This window comes from Platalea leucorodia (assembly GCF_965183815.1).
Source record: "Platalea leucorodia genome assembly, chromosome: 7".
Taxonomy (NCBI): domain Eukaryota; kingdom Metazoa; phylum Chordata; class Aves; order Pelecaniformes; family Threskiornithidae; genus Platalea; species Platalea leucorodia.
In genome coordinates, this window is record NC_138829.1 from 11,877,858 (window position 1) to 11,896,163 (window position 18,306).

General features: G+C 37.6%; 1 protein-coding gene across 2 annotated transcripts in view; it reads left to right on the forward strand.

The window, feature by feature from the left end:
* Nucleotides 1-18,231, forward strand: part of PPP1R13B (protein phosphatase 1 regulatory subunit 13B) — a 74,338-nt gene extending 56,107 nt beyond the window's left edge. The window contains exons 7-18 of one of the 2 annotated variants that reach the window (XM_082316994.1): nt 12-208; nt 2,135-2,299; nt 3,130-3,310; nt 5,040-5,195; nt 8,500-8,669; nt 9,539-10,040; nt 10,603-11,369; nt 13,389-13,526; nt 13,609-13,742; nt 14,495-14,661; nt 15,555-15,754; nt 16,646-18,231. In XM_082316994.1, the coding sequence (XP_082173120.1) occupies nt 12-208; nt 2,135-2,299; nt 3,130-3,310; nt 5,040-5,195; nt 8,500-8,669; nt 9,539-10,040; nt 10,603-11,369; nt 13,389-13,526; nt 13,609-13,742; nt 14,495-14,661; nt 15,555-15,754; nt 16,646-16,687 (2,819 nt within the window). In that variant the 3' untranslated portion in view covers nt 16,688-18,231. The remainder of the gene's footprint in view (nt 1-11; nt 209-2,134; nt 2,300-3,129; nt 3,311-5,039; nt 5,196-8,499; nt 8,670-9,538; nt 10,041-10,602; nt 11,370-13,388; nt 13,527-13,608; nt 13,743-14,494; nt 14,662-15,554; nt 15,755-16,645) is intronic. The other variant, XM_082316995.1, reaches the window with a different exon arrangement.
* The last annotated feature ends 75 nt before the right edge of the window (nt 18,232-18,306 follow it).

The following is an 18,306-nucleotide window of genomic DNA, read 5'->3' on the forward strand; positions in this document are numbered from 1 at the left end:
GTTAATTTTAGCAACTGAAATTGAGCATATAAGTGCCATGTTCCAGGAAAAGCAGCAGGAGCTACAGGCTGCAGTGTTAAAAGTGGATCAACTTACTCAGCAGCTGGAGGATTTAAGGAAAGGGAAACTGAATGGGTTTCAGTCTTACAATGGACAAATGACGGGACCTGCAGCAGTAGAATTAAAAAAGTTGTATCAAGAGCTACAGGTAAGTAATGGAGAGATGCTATTTGGATGATAGCTGTAGATTTTAAAAAGTTGTATTACTGCTCTTACAGGTGGCCATTTGGTTCTGTGACATCTTATAAAACTGGTGTATTGGAATGCTGTTAATATGTGAGGTTGTAGTTAGCATATAACCCTCTTTAAAACAGAATTTCCTTAGCTTTAAAACCTATTTTTGTTGTTGCTCATACGCATAATGATACAAAGTGTGCAAGTGTTCTGAAGGGCACTTTTCGGCTCCTAAGACTGAAATACTGAATGTTGACATAATCTAGTATTTGTTTTAATATCTCTTAAAAAAAATATATATATATATAAATTAATTTCAATACTTTTCTATTTTGCAAAGAACTGGGTATGGCAAGCTTACTGAAATGTCATCTTAACTTGGAGACATAACTGAGCAGTGAATAAAATTATATTTAAAATATATTGTGAAAATATAGCTCTAATGTCTGGTGTAAATAAACAAAATACATGGGAATTAAATAACACATTTTGACAGAATCATCAAAAATATAAGTTGCACTGTATTCACTGCACTATATAGTGCACTATAGCCGCAGCGTATTCACACAGTATTCCCTGTATCACTATTATATATCTTCCTCCAAGAAGATTGTTGCATCTAAAGTGTAGTTCTCACAGAAGTAATTAAATATTCCATTTACATTGAAATTTTGTTCAGTTTTTATGTTTAAAAGTTATGAAATACTTAATTGTGTGCCAATGTGTCAGGATTTGAGGGCTACTTTATTTACTCAGGTACTTTATTGTGAGCAAGGCAACAGCTCTAATATATTTAATATTTCAAAATTAATTTAAATTTCAAAAGTAGTCTCACTCATTTCTCTACATGAGCATTTGCTATGTATTTGTATACAACATAGAAATTAATCCTTCACATGTTTTCATAAATTAGAAATAAGGGTCCTTTTTCTCTCTTTTTTTCCCTTTCCCCATTTATACAAGACATATAGAATCATAGAATAGTTGGGTTGGAAGGGACCTTTAAAGGTCATCTAGTCCAACCCGCCCTGCAGTGAGCAGGGCCATCTTCAACTAGAGCAGGTATCTACCTTTCAAGTACTTGTAAGTGCAAAGATACCCAATAGATAAAGATTTCTCTCTTGTGCTTCACAATGATCCCGTACGCATTTATCAAGACTTAAGTTTGCCTCAGGTTTTTTTTTCATGTAACATTACCATGGAAATTGGAACATTGAGCCAATACTGTCAGAGTTACTGAAGGTATGAAAAAATGCCAATGGGAAAGCAAGAGAAATAATTATAAAGACTGTCATGGTTGATTTGAACCATAAACGTAATCCATTCCCTAATGCTACTGGAAACCTGCTGTGAACGTTTCAGTTTAATCCCCATGTAGAGAGGAAAATGTGTGCCCGGTCCCTGCACTAGCAGTTCCGTTAACCTCCCATCCAGACATCAAGAAGTTTCATGTGGAACTGGAAAGAGAATCAATAGCATAATTTCTGTTACAACTTTTATATCGCTTAGTTTTCATGATATTTAACCTGTCTTGATGGTTAAACGTAACTTTTAACAAACATTTTCTCTGACTTAATTTTTCACGGTGTAATTCAGTTGAGAAATGCCTTTATGCCTGATTCTTCAATCCATTTGCAATAAATGGGAGGCAGTCTACGTGTATTTAATGGGTATCCACTAGTTCATTAGGACATTCTTTTGCTGCTTTCTTTTAAGAGTCGTTCATGGTTGCAAATGCTAATTCGACAGGCTGTGTGGAAGCATAACATTAGAGACATCAGATCATAGCCAATCCAAGTTGCTTTGGGTTTTTTAGCACTGTAGTAAAAAACAACTTGACAGCAGACAAGATGAAGTAACTGTCCTAATAAGTGTTTGTGGTTTTTGTTTTTGTTTTAAGATTCGTAACAGGCTTAACCAGGAGCAGAACTCCAAGCTTCAGCAGCAGAAAGAACTCTTAAACAAACGTAATATGGAGGTGGCTATGATGGACAAGCGAATCAATGAGCTGCGTGAACGACTATACAAGAAAAAAGTTGAGGCACGTCAAAAAGAAAACATTCCTGTAAGATAAACTGTTAAAAGGGCCACACTTTAGTTTATCAAGAGCCTATAAAAACTACATAGAATCTCACTTTTTCCCAGCTCAGTAATCTAATTACATCTAAAGAACCTATTTTAAAAGTAGCAGGCTTCTTAAAACTATTTTACGCTTTTGCATAGGTATCAGAAAACTGTTTAGAATGTGTTTCCTTTCATTTTTCTTTATGGCACAGACCATACTACATTAAAAATTGTAGTAGTTTATATTTCTAGGAAGGAAAGTGTGATTATGGGCTGTGTTTCAAAGTATGAAAGCATAAAATTTGTTTTTTATGAAATATTGATCTTCCAATATGGAGAATTGATAAAAATATGAATAGTCTGATAAAGTTAGTCTTAATAGTTGTCTGGAACTTTGAAAAGAAATCAGTTGCACAGTAGACCATTTGTCTGAGGACTAGAGAGATCAATTCTGGATTCCCGTATGTGTTCCTAGCTAGAAGTATTGCTTTTAAAAACACCCAAAACGTATTTGATCATATAAGGACTCATTTTAGCCTATTTGCCTAAGAAAGGCACAGTGAAAGAGACCTTATACAGATGAAGGTTTCTACAAGAAATGTATGTGCTGTGGCTGAGAAACTTAATTTTTGAGGTGTTGATTTTAGGGAATAAAATTTGTACTTTCTACTTTTTTTTTTTTTTTTTAGACGCATGGAGTATGGTAACTTAATTATTAAGGTTTCTTAGCTACAGTGAATGGTTCTAGATAATTAAATTTAGACCTCCTGTTCGTGCACAAATGCCTAGATTAAATGGAAGTTCACATTTCAATTTGTCTGATTTTTTTAGTTGAATCGTATTAATGGAACTTCATCACCCCAGTCATCCTTGAGTGCTTCAGGAAGGGTGGCAGCAGTAGGACCTTACATCCAAGTTCCAAGTGCTGGCACTTACACTGTACCAGTAGATCCAGTTAAACCACAGTCTCTTACCATTGCTTCCAGCTCAACACATGGAAGATCAAAATCTGGTAAGCACTTAAGTGTGGTGTTTATGAATACACATGGTTTGGAAAGGAGTAACAAAGAAAAGGAGTAATCTTAGGAGACCCAGTGTTGGCATAATCTCTGTAGTGGAAGAGGCAAGTTTTAGATGTCTTGATACTATTCTGTGAATTGGACATTAGTCATTTGATATGAAACATTTTTGCCTCTCTCCATGAATTTTTCTTAGGACACTGAGTGTTTTCCTTGAAATCTTACTAGCTGGTACACTGCTAAAAGGAGCGCGTGTTCCTTCGCAGATTCTATGTTCTGTCTTTTAATAGCTTTTTCAATTAGTTTGTGTGTTTGAATGGAATAATGAAATCAACTTTGTGGCAAACTGTATTATAAACAACTATTTACAGTATGTTCCTTTTTGTCAAGTAAAACAAAGCTGGTGAACAAATACAAATAATATTACTTCTCAGAAGGAGACTAAATAGGAAAACAGAACAAAACTATGGGAGGTTTTTTGCTCCAACTGAGATAGGAGAATTTGTGGTGCTTGAAGCATTTCTGAAATGTAATAACCTTAGCATTGATGCTGTATACTTGTTTCTGCCTTCATTAGTGAAGGAGCTGTCCTTCCTGAGTATTCCCCAGAAATTTATGTCCAAAGTTGGCTCCCATGTCTCCCATAATTAATAATACCATCTACATTATAAAATAGAATTATTATTTTTAATGTACACTGGAGACCGAAGGAGGCAGGTCATGACATTTGTGCCTTAAGTTCTCATTCTGGCAAAGCTCACCTCTCTGCTCACATCTTAGCAAAATCAGAATTCTCAAGAAATAGCTAGGAAAACACACATAATACAAATAAAATGCACGATCCCATGGGTCTAAGCACAGGACTTAGTTTACCTGGTCTCCTAGGAGAGATCTAAAAATGAGATAAGCAATGACCACTAGAGTAAAGCTTCTGCAATATTCACATACATTCCGGTACTTAAAACTGAATACTCCAGCAAAGCTTGCAGCATGCTTCCAAATGGGGAAGAAGAGATGGAGGGAATACAGTCTGAACATCTCTGTAGGAAAGAATGACAGAAATGCCCCCCCCAGAAACCCCAAGGTCAGGAAGTGAAACTATCCAAACAGAACTTAAAAAAACCTAGTCTTTTCCATTGGTATTAGTGGTTTAACAATACCTTTAGTTTAATTCAAAGGCTGTACAGACCCCGTCACTGTGGGTTTATGGAAAAGTCTTAAGAATATGGAATTATTTAATTGCGGGGTGAAGTGACAGTTTTGCAACAGTTTTGTTTTCAGACATGTGGATTCCTCTTCCACATATGGGAAAGGACAGCTCATAACTTTTAAGTTCACCAACCAAAAATAATTGACTATTTTGTAAATATCAACCTCAGAAGATATACATACGCACTGCTAGGACTACCTTAGGAGGTTACAAGATCTCTGAATGATAACTTTTTGATTTTATGAAAGTAATTATTCTACCTTAGAACTGACTTTGTGTTTATTACTCTGAATGTACTTGAATAAAGTCCTATAAGATAGATTATGTAAAGAGAAGCTTATATGCTCCCAGGAAGAAAAGAAATTGAGAATTTTTTTCCAACTGTCATGCTTTTCTTTCTCATTATCTGAGTGTTTCTGTTCTAATTTCTCCATTGTCATTGTTATAATTTTCCCACCACTTTTTTTCTTTCTTTTTCTGTGTAACTGGATCTGCCTTGGTGTGTCCGGTAGAGACAGACTGTGGGTGTGTGAAAAAATCTCCAGACACCTGGAAGGTTTCTGATTTAGACATAATAGTGGATCCTATTCTGTCACCTCCCACTTCTCTTCAGTCTGCTGTTCACAATGTCATCCGCCTGGCACCTACTGTCTTTGACACCCAGCACTGTGAGTCCGTAGAAGATCTCTGGCTAGCTAAGAACTCAGTTTTTAATATGGTCATCTGAGCTCTTGCATACAGATGCATATTAAACAGCATCTTTAGAACTTGTGTTGTGGTCTGGCATGCAGAAGATGCTGTTGAAATGTAAACTGTTGAGAAGTTGCTTTTCATCTTTGAAGGAAACAGATTTGCAGCAAATTCATCCCCGGAGTACTGGTGTAGTGTACGAGGCATGAGTTTTCTTCGCTGAAAAACCTTGACATTTTCTAATTCTAATTTCTAGAAAATTCATCGTAACCACCAAAGCATGTTTTAGTATATCTCCGATTAGATAGATGTATTAAATATAGGTTTAGCTCGAGTTACTTTGGGGGAAACTTTGAGTTTCCGTGTTGCACTGGCCCCAGAGTTGGGATAAAAGCTCGCTCTGTCCAAGTCAATAGCAAGAATCTTGCTGACTTCCATTGGACAAAAATGTTATACTTGGTTTGCACTTCAGTTGCTATAGTAAGTATCCTGGATCCAGACCTACAAAAATTTTTCGGTAAAATCAGAGAAAATGCACAAAACCTTTTGTGTCTGCATGTTACTGTCTTATTTATGTAAATACAAAATGGACTGGTGGGAGTTGAAACACACTGGGTGCTAGGTCTTCCAAGCAGCAGACGAGAGGGTACATCTGGAGGAGAAAACGAAGCCAGTTGGCTGAAATGGCTGTGGGGTGGCTGAGAGCAGGAGCTAGTGAGGGCTTGTCAGAAGGGCATTGCCACCAGATGGGCAAGAGTGTCTGGGACCTGTTCAGTCTAACCAAAGATAGTAGAAGGCAGACGCTGTTTTGGTTGCCTCCTTTTCACACCTATCGCGCAGCCTCTGGCACCGTGCGCCACAGTTGCAGATTGCAACAGCTGCTTAGTTAAGTGCATGAGATTCAGCTTGGTACGCGAGAGGTGCACTCATAAAAAATGCATGGTAGTTGGCACGTCTGCCAGATTGTGATATGAAGGACATGAAGGTAGGAACAGTTACATTCTGATGTTTATCCAAGTAGAACAAAACAGAGAAGTTGGAGAGAGGGGAAAGAGTCTGAATTTACTTCCAGTCTGTTACCTCAGGATTTGGGGATGAACATGCTAATATTTGGAATTCAAAGGATTACAGAAAGTTTTTGTATAACTGTCTTTGATAGAAGAGTGTGGGCTTGTATTTGCAGGTAAGATAATGAAATTCTTTGGGATTTTTGCTGTTGTTTCTGTAAGTGCTTTCTTAATAGCTAAACTTATGGCTAAAGATGCTTTCATGTTTAGCGTGAATCAGTTATAACACCTTTTACTGATCTTCAAAACAAAAGTTTTACTGAACCATAACCTTACTGGAGTTACGGAATATACTGCGTATTTTGTACAGAAAATGTTAATTCAGTGCATACTTGAAAAATTTGCCATTATTTATGGTCAAAGTGTTTAGACAGTCATCTTTTTTGGTCTTGCTCTTGATAACCAGATGATTAAAAACAAAACCAAACAAAAAACCCAACAAGTCTAGTTCTTGAACATTGCCAGTACGAATGCCTGGACCTCATCACTTCCTGGCAGTTTGCGATTCTGAAAAGTTATTTCTGGACTATATACTATATTCTTAGTGTAAAAATATGCAAGTGTTAACTCTATTTAAATGACCAACCACAAAAAACTCTTGCTCCAAAGTAATTATCTCTCAGAATTCAAACACAGTTGATCCGAATTTGAAAGTTTAATACAATATAGTGTGTGTTAATACTAAGGAATGGTCTGCACATATAATTAAAAAATAATTAGTATGGTAGCTTAAATGCAGAGGTGTAACTTTTTTTTTGCTCACTTAAAAGTGGTATTTTAGCAAGCCTATAAAAAGGTTTATGAATGAGCTAATAGAGTGAATTTGCACTCATACAGTGAAAACATTGGGTGGTAATTGTCAAGAAATCTTCAGGTTGTCATTTCTGGGGTGGGCAGTGGGGAGAAAAGGGATACTCAATAAAGAGGATAAGGCTTAAGGATAGAAAGTAGAGTGGTGATGTTAAATTCACTGTAATTAGAATGTTCCTATGCAGCTTATTCTTCGCCTATCCGCTATACTAGACAAGGATGGCAAAGAATTCTAGAAATAGCCTTGGTGATTCTGTTTTCTAGGGGCTTAAAAACTGAAATGAAATGGGGAAACTTTGCCATTAAATACCTGATTTTCATTTGATGTTGTCTTACTATGGAGTCCAGAAATCTCAGTGAATCTACACACACAAACCTCCCTCCGTCTTAGTTGTTATCCTCTAGTAAAGTTAGTTACATGTTACATGTCATCTTCACTGACACTAAGTGCTCCACTAAGATAATTACAGGCAATAGGGAAGGAAAAATGATCTCTGGTCTCCTTAGAGTAAGAGAAACATGAAGTTTAATTTTTTAAAGGCAAATCAAAGCCTTAGGATCTAACCAGGGATCTATTTAGTTGTTATAAAACAGATCTAATTATCAGGCTACTTAAACTTTCTTGCTTATGTAGAGAACAGAAACTAAATAGCCTCATGCAGTTAATAAAGTAACATATCAATGCATCTAAGACTTCATTAAGGATTTGTTGCCTCAGTTTATGTGCAGCTATGCATGATTTTTTGCATATGATGAAGATAAAAAGCCCATGACTTGTATCTTGATATTGTGAGTTGAAGTTGTCAGCTGACTTTCTTTAAAATTAAATCTCTGGGGCAATTCTAATCAGGTGAGTATGGTGAGGAAAAACAAAAGGTAAGTTAACTGCCACTTCCAGCAAAGGAGTGTCTGCTTTTGTTCCACCCCATTGTTGAAATGAGTTTTTACTTCCTGTTATGAGTGAATGAATCTAGTAACCATAGTTTAAATTTGGAGTAAGTCTACTCAGAGCTGATGTAGACTTAACATTTAGCATAATTTGACAGTGTCTCTGCACACTACAAAAAGAAGTATGTTGATGAAGTGTTTCTGTAAGAATTCTTGTTCTGAACTTGTTTGCCTCCTAATAGTAGAATATGCAATGCTCAAACCAAAATTTTAACCATCTTTTTTTCTATAGAAATTTTCAATACAATTTCAATGTCAAAGGGTAATGAACAGCATATTATATGCAGTGATTGGGCTTTCAGTATTGATTTCTGAATCAAACAATAGTGATTTATCTCATTTCTGGAATCAAATTAATCCTGTTGTAATCTAAGCTATTCCATTTCACGTGTTGTTTTGCTTGTTTACAGTGGTGGTGTGGATTATCTTAAATATAGTATTTTTGTCTGTTTTCAAGCTAATGATGGAAATTGGCCAATACTTAAACAGAGCTCAACCCCTGTGGTAAAACCCCCTCAGATCTCCAACACAGACTGGAAAGAATCAAGCATGGATACTGCTTTAAAACAAGGAACTATATCCAGCCAGCCTTTGCCAACTTCAGTATTAGGAAGTTCTGATAAGCTGGTGGGTTTCATCTGTGATATATTTATAGATCTGCTTTGCTGAAATTATGAACCTTTGGCTTCCGTAGCTGAGCTCACCTCAGTTACATACGCATTCAGTTTCCCTGCTGATGATTACTTAAAAAGTCAGAAAGAAAATTACCTTTGTATTCCTCCTGTTCCTTTCTGTTCTTATCACATTACAAGTTATATATTTTTTCTACTTCATTAGTTCATATTCCTTCCTGTTCTTTCGCGTATCTTGTCTCCCCTTTTCTCTCCCTTTGCTCTTCCCTAATCGTCTCCCCCACCTTCCTCTTTTTCTAATTCAAATCTTCGTTACTATTTTTCCTTGGTGTAGACTATCACTTTTTCAGTGCATTCTTTTTCTCACAAAAAATCTCACAAAAGAAGTCATTAAATCCATCCTTGAGTGAGTCCACTGGTGTTGTCTGTCTGCACTGTTGTTCTAGTACTTTATGAATTCTTTAACTGTAATCTTTAAAGAATAAGGACCTTGTCTTTAAATAGTTTTGGTAAACTCTGTTATCACACTATATATTATCGAGTACATTGTCAACTAGATACTGAGATCCAGAACCTAGAACAAGTTATTCAGGCTTTGAAAGTATGCAAATAGTTTTGGATTCATATTAACATATGATACCTGAAGATGCCTTTAAACAGTGGCCTCTGTCTGACGTATGATGAGGTCTTGTGGTAAATTCAAGTAGAATCATACCTAGTGATTAAGGAACACAGATTGTTTATATTGACTCCTTTGCTGTCACACAATGTTATTAGTATGTTTTGTTGAATGAGGAATATTCTTGCTCACAAGTGTTTTATTTAATTAAATGGTATATACTTTTTTTAATTGTTCTTACATAGGGTCTTGACCTGGGGAAGGTGCCACCAACAATTCCTGGTGTAAGCAAGCAGTTGCCTCAAAACTATGGGACCTATCCAAGTCCAGTTCCCTTAGGAACAGGTTCTACAAATTCTCTAGAAAGAAGGAAGGATGGCAGCCTGCCCAGACCTGGCACCAGTATAACAAATCGGCAAAGACCCGTTCCGCTTCCGCCGCCAAGCAATGTACATCAGCCCAGTTCTTCACAACAGATTCAGCAGAGAATTTCTGTACCTCCCAGCCCTACGTATCAACCTTCTGGCCCCCCCTTGTTCCCAGGAGGAGATGGCAGGCCAGAACTCCCTTTAACTGTGGCAATCAGACCTTTTCTAGCTGATAAAGGATCAAGGCCTCAGTCTCCCAGAAAAGGGCCACAGACAGTGAACTCCAGTTCCATCTACTCAATGTATCTTCAGCAAGCAACACCACCAAAGAATTATCAACAAGCTGTATACAATACCTTAAATAAGTCAGTAAAAGCAGGTAGAACATATTTTGCTTTATTTTTCTCCTTTGAAATAGACTGTTAAGATCTACTTATTGGGCTTAGTTTACTTTCCATATCAGTTTGAAAACCTTGTCTAAATCTGTGAGAAGAGGAAAGAGATTTTCATGTATGCAGCGTGGCACAAAAATGATCCTGTATATTTTTGGGGTGATAAATAAGTGTACATTCAATTACCTTTTATTTAAAACAAGATGCAGTTAGAACAATACAGTCTGGATATTCTACCAATACTTTCAGAAATAAGTTGAAAAAACAGTTTCTGGAGAGGGGAGTTTTTCTCCTCTTACTGTTTCCTCATGAAAGATGAAAAACATTCCAGGGGTTACTTGTAGCTTATAATTGTAAGCATCACAATCACCAACAGGTGAGTATTTATTTCTGTTTTGATAGGTTCCAATGTAATTAATTTGATTTTTTTTTTCTTTCTGTATTAGCGTCAAACAAGTAGCAACAGAGATATATGCAGTTTATTTGCAAATATTTTATTGTGTAATCTGAGAACAGTTCTTCACTGTTTTCCCTCTGTCTTTTCCTCAGTTTATGGAAAGCCCGTATTACAATCTGGTTCGACTTCTCCCTCGCCCTTGCCATTCCTTCATGGTTCTTTGCCTGCCCAGACTCCCTCACAGCCACAATCTCAGCCTCAGACGGAGGTCTCTGAAAAAGATCAAGAGCTGGAAAATGCTCCGCCGCCCAGTGAAAACAGCAATGTGGAAAACATTCCTCGCCCTCTCAGTCCTACTAAGCTCACACCTATTGTGCATTCACCCCTACGATATCAAAGTGATGCTGACCTTGAAGCTCTGAGAAGAAAATTGGCCAATGCTCCTAGGCCGTTAAAGAAGCGTAGTTCTATCACTGAACCAGAAGGCCCAAGTGGACCAAATATACAAAAATTATTGTATCAGCGCTTTAATACTCTTGCTGGAGGAATAGAAAGTGCCCCTTTTTACCAGCCAAGCAATCCACAGGACTTCATAGGCATCTTAGCTGATGTTGATAATGGTAACACTAGTACCAATGGCAATATTGAAGAACCTATTTCTGTGCAACCTACAGTTCCTCTTCCTGATGAGCCACCCCCTTCGTCAGATGCCAATGATAATGAATTACCTTCTCCTGCTACTGAGGAACTGATAAGCACTGAAACCACAAATCAAACATCTGAGACAACTGAAGATAACAACAACAATCCTGCTATAGTTCCTTCTACTGAACAGTCATCCAGTCCCACACCGGAGGTCAGTTCTCCAGTAGAAGATGAAGCTCCTTTGCCACCTGCTCTTCCTCCTCCACTTCCTCCAGTAAGTAACAAAGCAAAAAGGCAGTTTTGTGAACTATAGAATTAGTTGTGTGTTTAAACATAACTGGAAGATGGTAAGCTTATGCTAAACGGTATGTCTGCACTTCAAGTTTCATGATACTAAAAGAAAAGAAAACAAAACCAGGGGGGCTCCAAGAAGGATTCTAATGGATGAGTTTCTTTACTAATATAGCTGTTTAATAAGAAAAATATGCACAGCGGCAGAAGGGGGTTGTGTATGTACCTTAGGCTGTAGAACTTTTGGGGGATATACTTTTGTTGTAGAACTAATTCTGAGATCTGAGATTCCATTAAAAATATTTTTTTCCATTTTGCTGGGCCTACAAAGATAACTTATTTGTATGAAACTAAGGGTAAGCTATGGCAGTGGGAAGCTTTTTAATTTGCAAACAAGCTGAAATAACTGTTGTGGGAGAAGTGCACTCCTTTTCCCCTCTCAGCAGAGAAATGTGAGACCAGGGCTGACAACACTAACAGCAACACAGCTGACTTGTTTTAGCAGAAATGTTTTTCTATTGGGCTTGTCGCATAATTTGAATTGCTTTCAAAGTCCCTCCTCCAGCTGCACCAAAAATCTTTTAAATACTTGTCATTACCAAAATCTACAGCATATGGAGAATTGAAAATAGGGAGAAAACAGAATTTTATTCTTAGTTGTTGATATGACTCACTTTAACATTGGTTTCAAAGAATATCTCCACTTTTTCATTCACGTAGGGACCTTGCATTCCTCTTACAATTTGACTACAGTGTGCATAGGGCCTTGTAGGCATTTTCCATGAGCACAAGTGGGCCAGGATACTTCTGGGAGAATGGAATATGCTAGCAACAGATATTATTCATACTGGGAGAGCTTTATTTTCCAAACTGAAATAGCTGTACTAAATAGGAGCATAAAAGCATTCCATAAAAGCTGTAATTAATAATAGATTTTTTTTTTTTTTTTCTGGCAAGTGACAAGGGCACATGTGAATGATTTAGAATATTCTCAAAACACATTTAAATGTCTTTCAGATCTTGAGAATGCTTCTTCTGATAACACCAGCTAGAATGTCACATAATATAGCTTCATGTTCTGTACTTTTCTTTCCCGCAGCAAAACTCTAACTTGTCAGTAGTGACCTACAGCAGATACTTTTGCTAATTCAAGGCAAAGATTCCTCTGAGTAGATACTGATACTCAGGCTTAATTGTGTCATGCTTTCTAGTCTAAGCAAAAGTTCAAGTGTCTCAGACAATCCACCAGAAACCCATTCAGCTGGAGCATGCCCAAAGAAGGGCAGCGAAGCTGGTGAAGGGTCTGGAGCACAAGTCTTATGGGGAGTGGTTGAGGGAGCTGGGGTTGTTTAGCCTGGAGAAGAGGAGGCTGAGGGGAGACCTTATTGCTCTCTACAACTACCTGAAAGGAGGCTGTAGCGAGGTGGGGGTCGGTCTCTTCTCCCAAGTAACAAGCAATAGGATGAGAGGAAATGGCCTCAAGCTGCGCCAGGGGAAGTTTAGGTTGGATATTAGGAAAAACTTCTTCACTGAAAGGGCAGTCAGGCACTGGAACAGGCTGCCCAGGGAAGTGGTCGAGTCTCCATCCCTGGAGGTATTTACAAGACGGGTAGATGTGGTGCTCGAGGACATGGTTTAGTGGTGGACTTGGCAGTGATAGGTTAATGGTTGGACTCGATGATCTTAAGGGTCTTTTCCAACCTTGATTCTATGATTAGATACAGTTAAGATTGTGGTGCTCAAAAACCATTGGCTTAAAAGTGCTTTGTTCCTTGTACTCACTACCTTTTAATTAGAAGCCTCTAGATTACATTGGCATGCTTTTTCATTTTTTAACTGAGTAAGACGTAGTAAGGTATCAAGCCTTTTATTTAGAGACTTTATAATAGAAGCATTTGCTACCATTTAAGGAGGATGGGATTCTTGATCTAGTTAAAAAGTAACTGAATCATTTGTAATATGCAACCTGAAATGATGCCTTCCAACCTTCATCTCTACTCAGACGAAACGTACTAACTTGAAGAAACCTAACTCAGAAAGAACAGGCCATGGTTTGAGAGTGAAGTTCAATCCGTTGGCCCTCCTCCTAGATGCTTCTTTGGAGGGAGAATTTGATCTTGTACAACGAATCATATATGAGGTGAGCTTCTAACCAATGCCAACCTCTTCAAATATTTAGGGGGGTGAAAAAAAAGTGCTGAATTATTTTATGTTTTCAATAGGTTGATGATCCCAGTAAACCAAATGATGAAGGAATTACACCTTTGCATAACGCAGTGTGTGCTGGTCATCACCACATTGTGAAGTTCCTGCTTGATTTTGGTGTAAATGTAAATGCAGCAGATAGTGATGGGTGGTAAGTGTCAATATTTTTAACTTCGTATCTGGCAGAAATGCCATTTTGATGCGCATTCAAAATTTAGTCGAGACCTGTTTTGGGAACAATTTCCTTCCCCTTTACCCCCAGTAAACAAGGACTTTCTCATCTCTAGGTGGTGACAAACTCAAATGCAAGGTTACACTGTGTTCAACTCATGTGCAAGCACACTTAAAGTATACTACGTTCTGGGTTTACTAAATGGCATAGTTGCATTTCTTATTCACATGCTGAAATAACTAAACTGTAAATAACTGACAAAAGTTCATTTGTTTTTAAGTTTCATCTTCATATAACCCACCACAGATTTTGGTGTTCTTGAAGACTCCAGCCTTAGAGGTAGATGTAGCACTTCTGAAGCGTTTGGAGGGGATGTGAAACCTTGCTGTGCTGATCTGTTTTGCCCTCACCTTATTTTACCTTTCAAATTTCCTGATATTGGAAGATACCCTTTTATACCCAGAAGCTTTGTAAGCTATGAAAATCAACATTTTTGCTAAGATCTATTTTATAATGTTTGGCTTTACTGGAGTATCCTGGGTAAATCTACTGGTAAATCCTGGGATCCACTCCAGCTGCTTGACAGGTTTTGGACAATACATACGTATACTATAATCATAAAGAACAAATTCCTTTAAAAATAGACAGACTAAACTCTATACTGCAAGGTAAAATACTTAGGAATCCTGGAAGTTTATTTTTTTCATGTCTACATTTTTGCTTTATTTCAGGACACCCTTGCATTGTGCTGCTTCTTGCAATAGTGTTCATCTCTGTAAACTACTGGTTGAATCTGGGGCAGCTATTTTTGCTTCAACTATAAGTGATATAGAAACCGCTGCAGACAAGTGTGAAGAGATGGAAGAAGGTTATATTCAGTGTTCCCAGTTCTTGTATGGTAAGCTGTGACGCTACTTCACAAACTTTTTTAGCTTTTCTAAAATTAATCCCTTTTTGTCTCTCTGATCTGCATGAAACATCTGCTTATGCCCCCGACTTGACAATACAGCCCATCACCTGAAAATGCTAGAAACAAAACAGTCTTTTGATTATGTTGCTCATAGTCCTTCTGTTCTTTGAGTTACTTCGCAGGCTCCTTCTAATGTTACAGATTTTTAAAGTTTAATTTGGCTTAACTTCAAGGAAATGCTTCCATGGGGAGGTTTCGACAGTAACAGTGAGTTGTCAAGTATCTTGACAGAGATCCTCCAACTTCCAGGTGCACAAAATTCTAGCAGATCACATGAAGAAACACGTGTACTTTATGAATAATTAACTTACTAAATATATTTAGTTACCAAGATATATTTTTGCAAGAAAAGTACCTTGATGGAGCAGACAATTTTTTTTTAATTTACATCAGAGGATATAAGCTTCATTAAGGCTATAATACCTGACATTGTGCAGGTTTTCAAAAGCTTCGAGTGTTACTGTATAAGGTCTGTTGTAGAAAGCAGGCCTGTGAGAAAACAGCAGTTCTATAAAGCTGCTTTGCTCAAACATTTGTAAAACTTATTTTTATCCTCATTTGAATAAAAGATTGTGAAGTTTCTATTGCATATATAACAAATGAGAAAATCTCATGCTCTAAATTGGTTTAAAATATTCCGTAAAATTTGGTCTTATGCAGTTAAATTTATGAAAACATTTCGTCATGAAAGTGCTAAAAACACTTAATGATATTTTATTTATAAGAGACTAATATTTGGGCCACAGTGTCCATACTAAAAAATCTCAGAGGTGAAAAATAGGATATTTTACCATCTAGTGTCTTCTCTAATTTGTTCATAGGAGTGCAAGAGAAGTTGGGAGTGATGAATAAAGGAGTGGTGTACGCTCTGTGGGATTACGAAGCCCAGAATAACGACGAGTTGTCATTCCACGAGGGTGACGCCATTACTATTCTAAGACGCAAGGATGACAATGAAACAGAGTGGTGGTGGGCCCGCCTCAATGATAAAGAAGGCTATGTGCCTAAAAATCTCCTTGGGGTAAGTTCTTTCTAAGTTCCCTTCTCCCTTCTATTTTGTACTTTCTCCTGAAGTAGAAACACAAGATGGATCTTTGGTCAGAATCCTTCTGTGCATCATCTGGACACACTGCTATGAAGTGCGGTGAAGCAGATTATCCTTATTCTCTCTGGCCTCTGTGTCATCATAAACAAAAAGGAGAGGCTACGGTTAGGAGATTAGTGCTGGTTTTTATTTGGCAAGTTAGCATATCTAATATATTTAATGCTTTAATAAGTTGGTTTTTTTCCCTTGCTTAAAATATAGGGCCCCTATGTAAAGTGTGGTGGCTGTATGAGGCAGCTCTAAGCTTTGGCCCAGGAAGTTCTTCAGGAAGGTTTTTAATACCTGGCACGAGATAAGCAATATATAGATATGTACAAATTTAAAATGGGAAAGAGCCTTGAAGATTACAACTGTCAGCAAGTCATTTATGCTGCTCTCAGTCAAATGGAACACTGGTATCATGAGAGACCGGGAACGCAAGGCTGTTACTAAGTAGAGAGATACAGAGGACAAAATGTGTAAGAAAACCTTATAGAGCAGGAAATAACCTCTCTCTGGGGCTCGACAGGGAACTCTTGTACTTACATAAAAGCATCCTTTGGTCTAGTCTGGGATCTTGAGCTAAATGAACCAAGCCATCTTCGAGCAGTGATTTTGCTGCTGTTGGCAGGAATAAGTCAGCCCTTGGCCTCCTGCTACGTCTGGTTTAATTCTTCAGAAGTTACCTAGGAACATGCTGTAACCCCCACAAAACACTTCATCACCCCAGTTCTTGTTAATAAGTACCCGTTGGTTATAACCGAATTGATTTATAGGTAACTTGGTATCAACCATGCAAAGCCTAATATTTTTATTCTGTTTTTACAGTTATATCCACGAATAAAACCTAGACAGCGAACCCTTGCTTGAATTCAGTTGCACAACAGTGCAATACCGTGCTGGTAACTGGAAACTGAAACCATACACTGGAGCCATCATTTTTGATCATTTCACACAGAGAAAAAAAAACTATGAGATTTAGTTTTAATGGTGCTTTCTCTTGTTAAATGGACAGCATCCGAGATTTTCAAGATCTGCAGTTTGTAAATGAGGATCGTTTTTATGTGACCCGCCACTGATGAGGAGAGCGATACCTCCACTACCTACAGTGTTGCACCAACTATCGTCTAAAGCAGTGTTTTAAGTTAAAGTTCCGTGGTAGGAGCTTTCTTGTGTTAAATGTTCAGAGGTGTCATTTGCGGAGTGCAGATACGCTGTCCAGTTCGCTCCAACCCCACAGTAACTGTCCCACATCAGGATTTTGGGTATTTTGTTTGATACCAGTGAATGTTGAGTTCTCATTACTCATCAACTTTTTGGGTTCTAGGACACAAGATCTTCACCTGTTATGTGCATAATTAAGTAGTCACCAAAGCTTTACAAAGGCTAGGATTTTAAGTGGTAACATTTAAGTGTATACACTTAAATCCTCGTCCAGGCAACCCCAACGAAAGCTTTACATAGTCTAGCATCTAGTATTATTTGCGTTTAGAATCAAGCTAGAGAACTAACAAAACAGCAGTATTTGTACACTTCTCAACCCCTACACAGTATTTCACTGGGTGGTTTATTTTCTTATTACTCAGCCTACAGCACTAGTGTTACCTCTACTAACGTAAAGGTTCCCCTGCTAACCACCTGAGCTGGTCCGTCCTGGACAAAACGGTTAGTACCGAACTTGCAGCAGCTTAAGGGATTTGTACGTCTGCATGGATGAAAGTGCAATAGTTGAAAAGGGTAAGAGTCCGGTAAGGGTTATACTGTGTAATTTGAAGTCTGCCTGAGTCAGTCTAGAAGAAAATATGAAGGACTGGATCGAAGTAGAAAGAGGGTTGTGTAGATGCTAAGTCAAGGAGAAGAAAGAAACAAGGTTTAGAGAAGGATTTAAGAAAGGCAGTAGCTTATTTGAGGACAGTTTCTGTGGTTCTTGGCAGCCTACATCTGTTGCCAAGGCAAGTTATGCAATAACCTATTCCACTACATTGTAGTTTCAAGGAAAAAAAAAAAAAAGGCACTTCACTGGAATTTTAATTGTACATGATTTTATATACCAAAAGTATATTTTGAATTTCCCATTATAAGTTTTAGCCATATTTCTTGTAATTTTCTCCCATTTAACAGTATGCAATTTGATTAATTCTTCATGTACAAGTTCTGTGTATAATTTATATATCCATTTCTGCAGTGCTGTAACTTGCTTTTACCACAGGTTAGCATTAACTGTATATATTGTGGTGAAAAGTGAAAGGGTATTATTGTTGAAGAATTTGCTACATGAATGTGATGATTTCAAGAGCCTATGATACACTAATTCAGAGAACATGTAAATGTGCACAATAAAGTACTGCTAAGGCATGGCTGCATTCTCCAGTATTTTTATGTAGGTAGCCACAGCAGACATGCCTTTGGTCATAGTCTACAAACCAAGAATAACTGGAGCATGCTGTGTTCTATCTGCTAATTCAAGTTTCCTCGTTGTTTTACCAGCT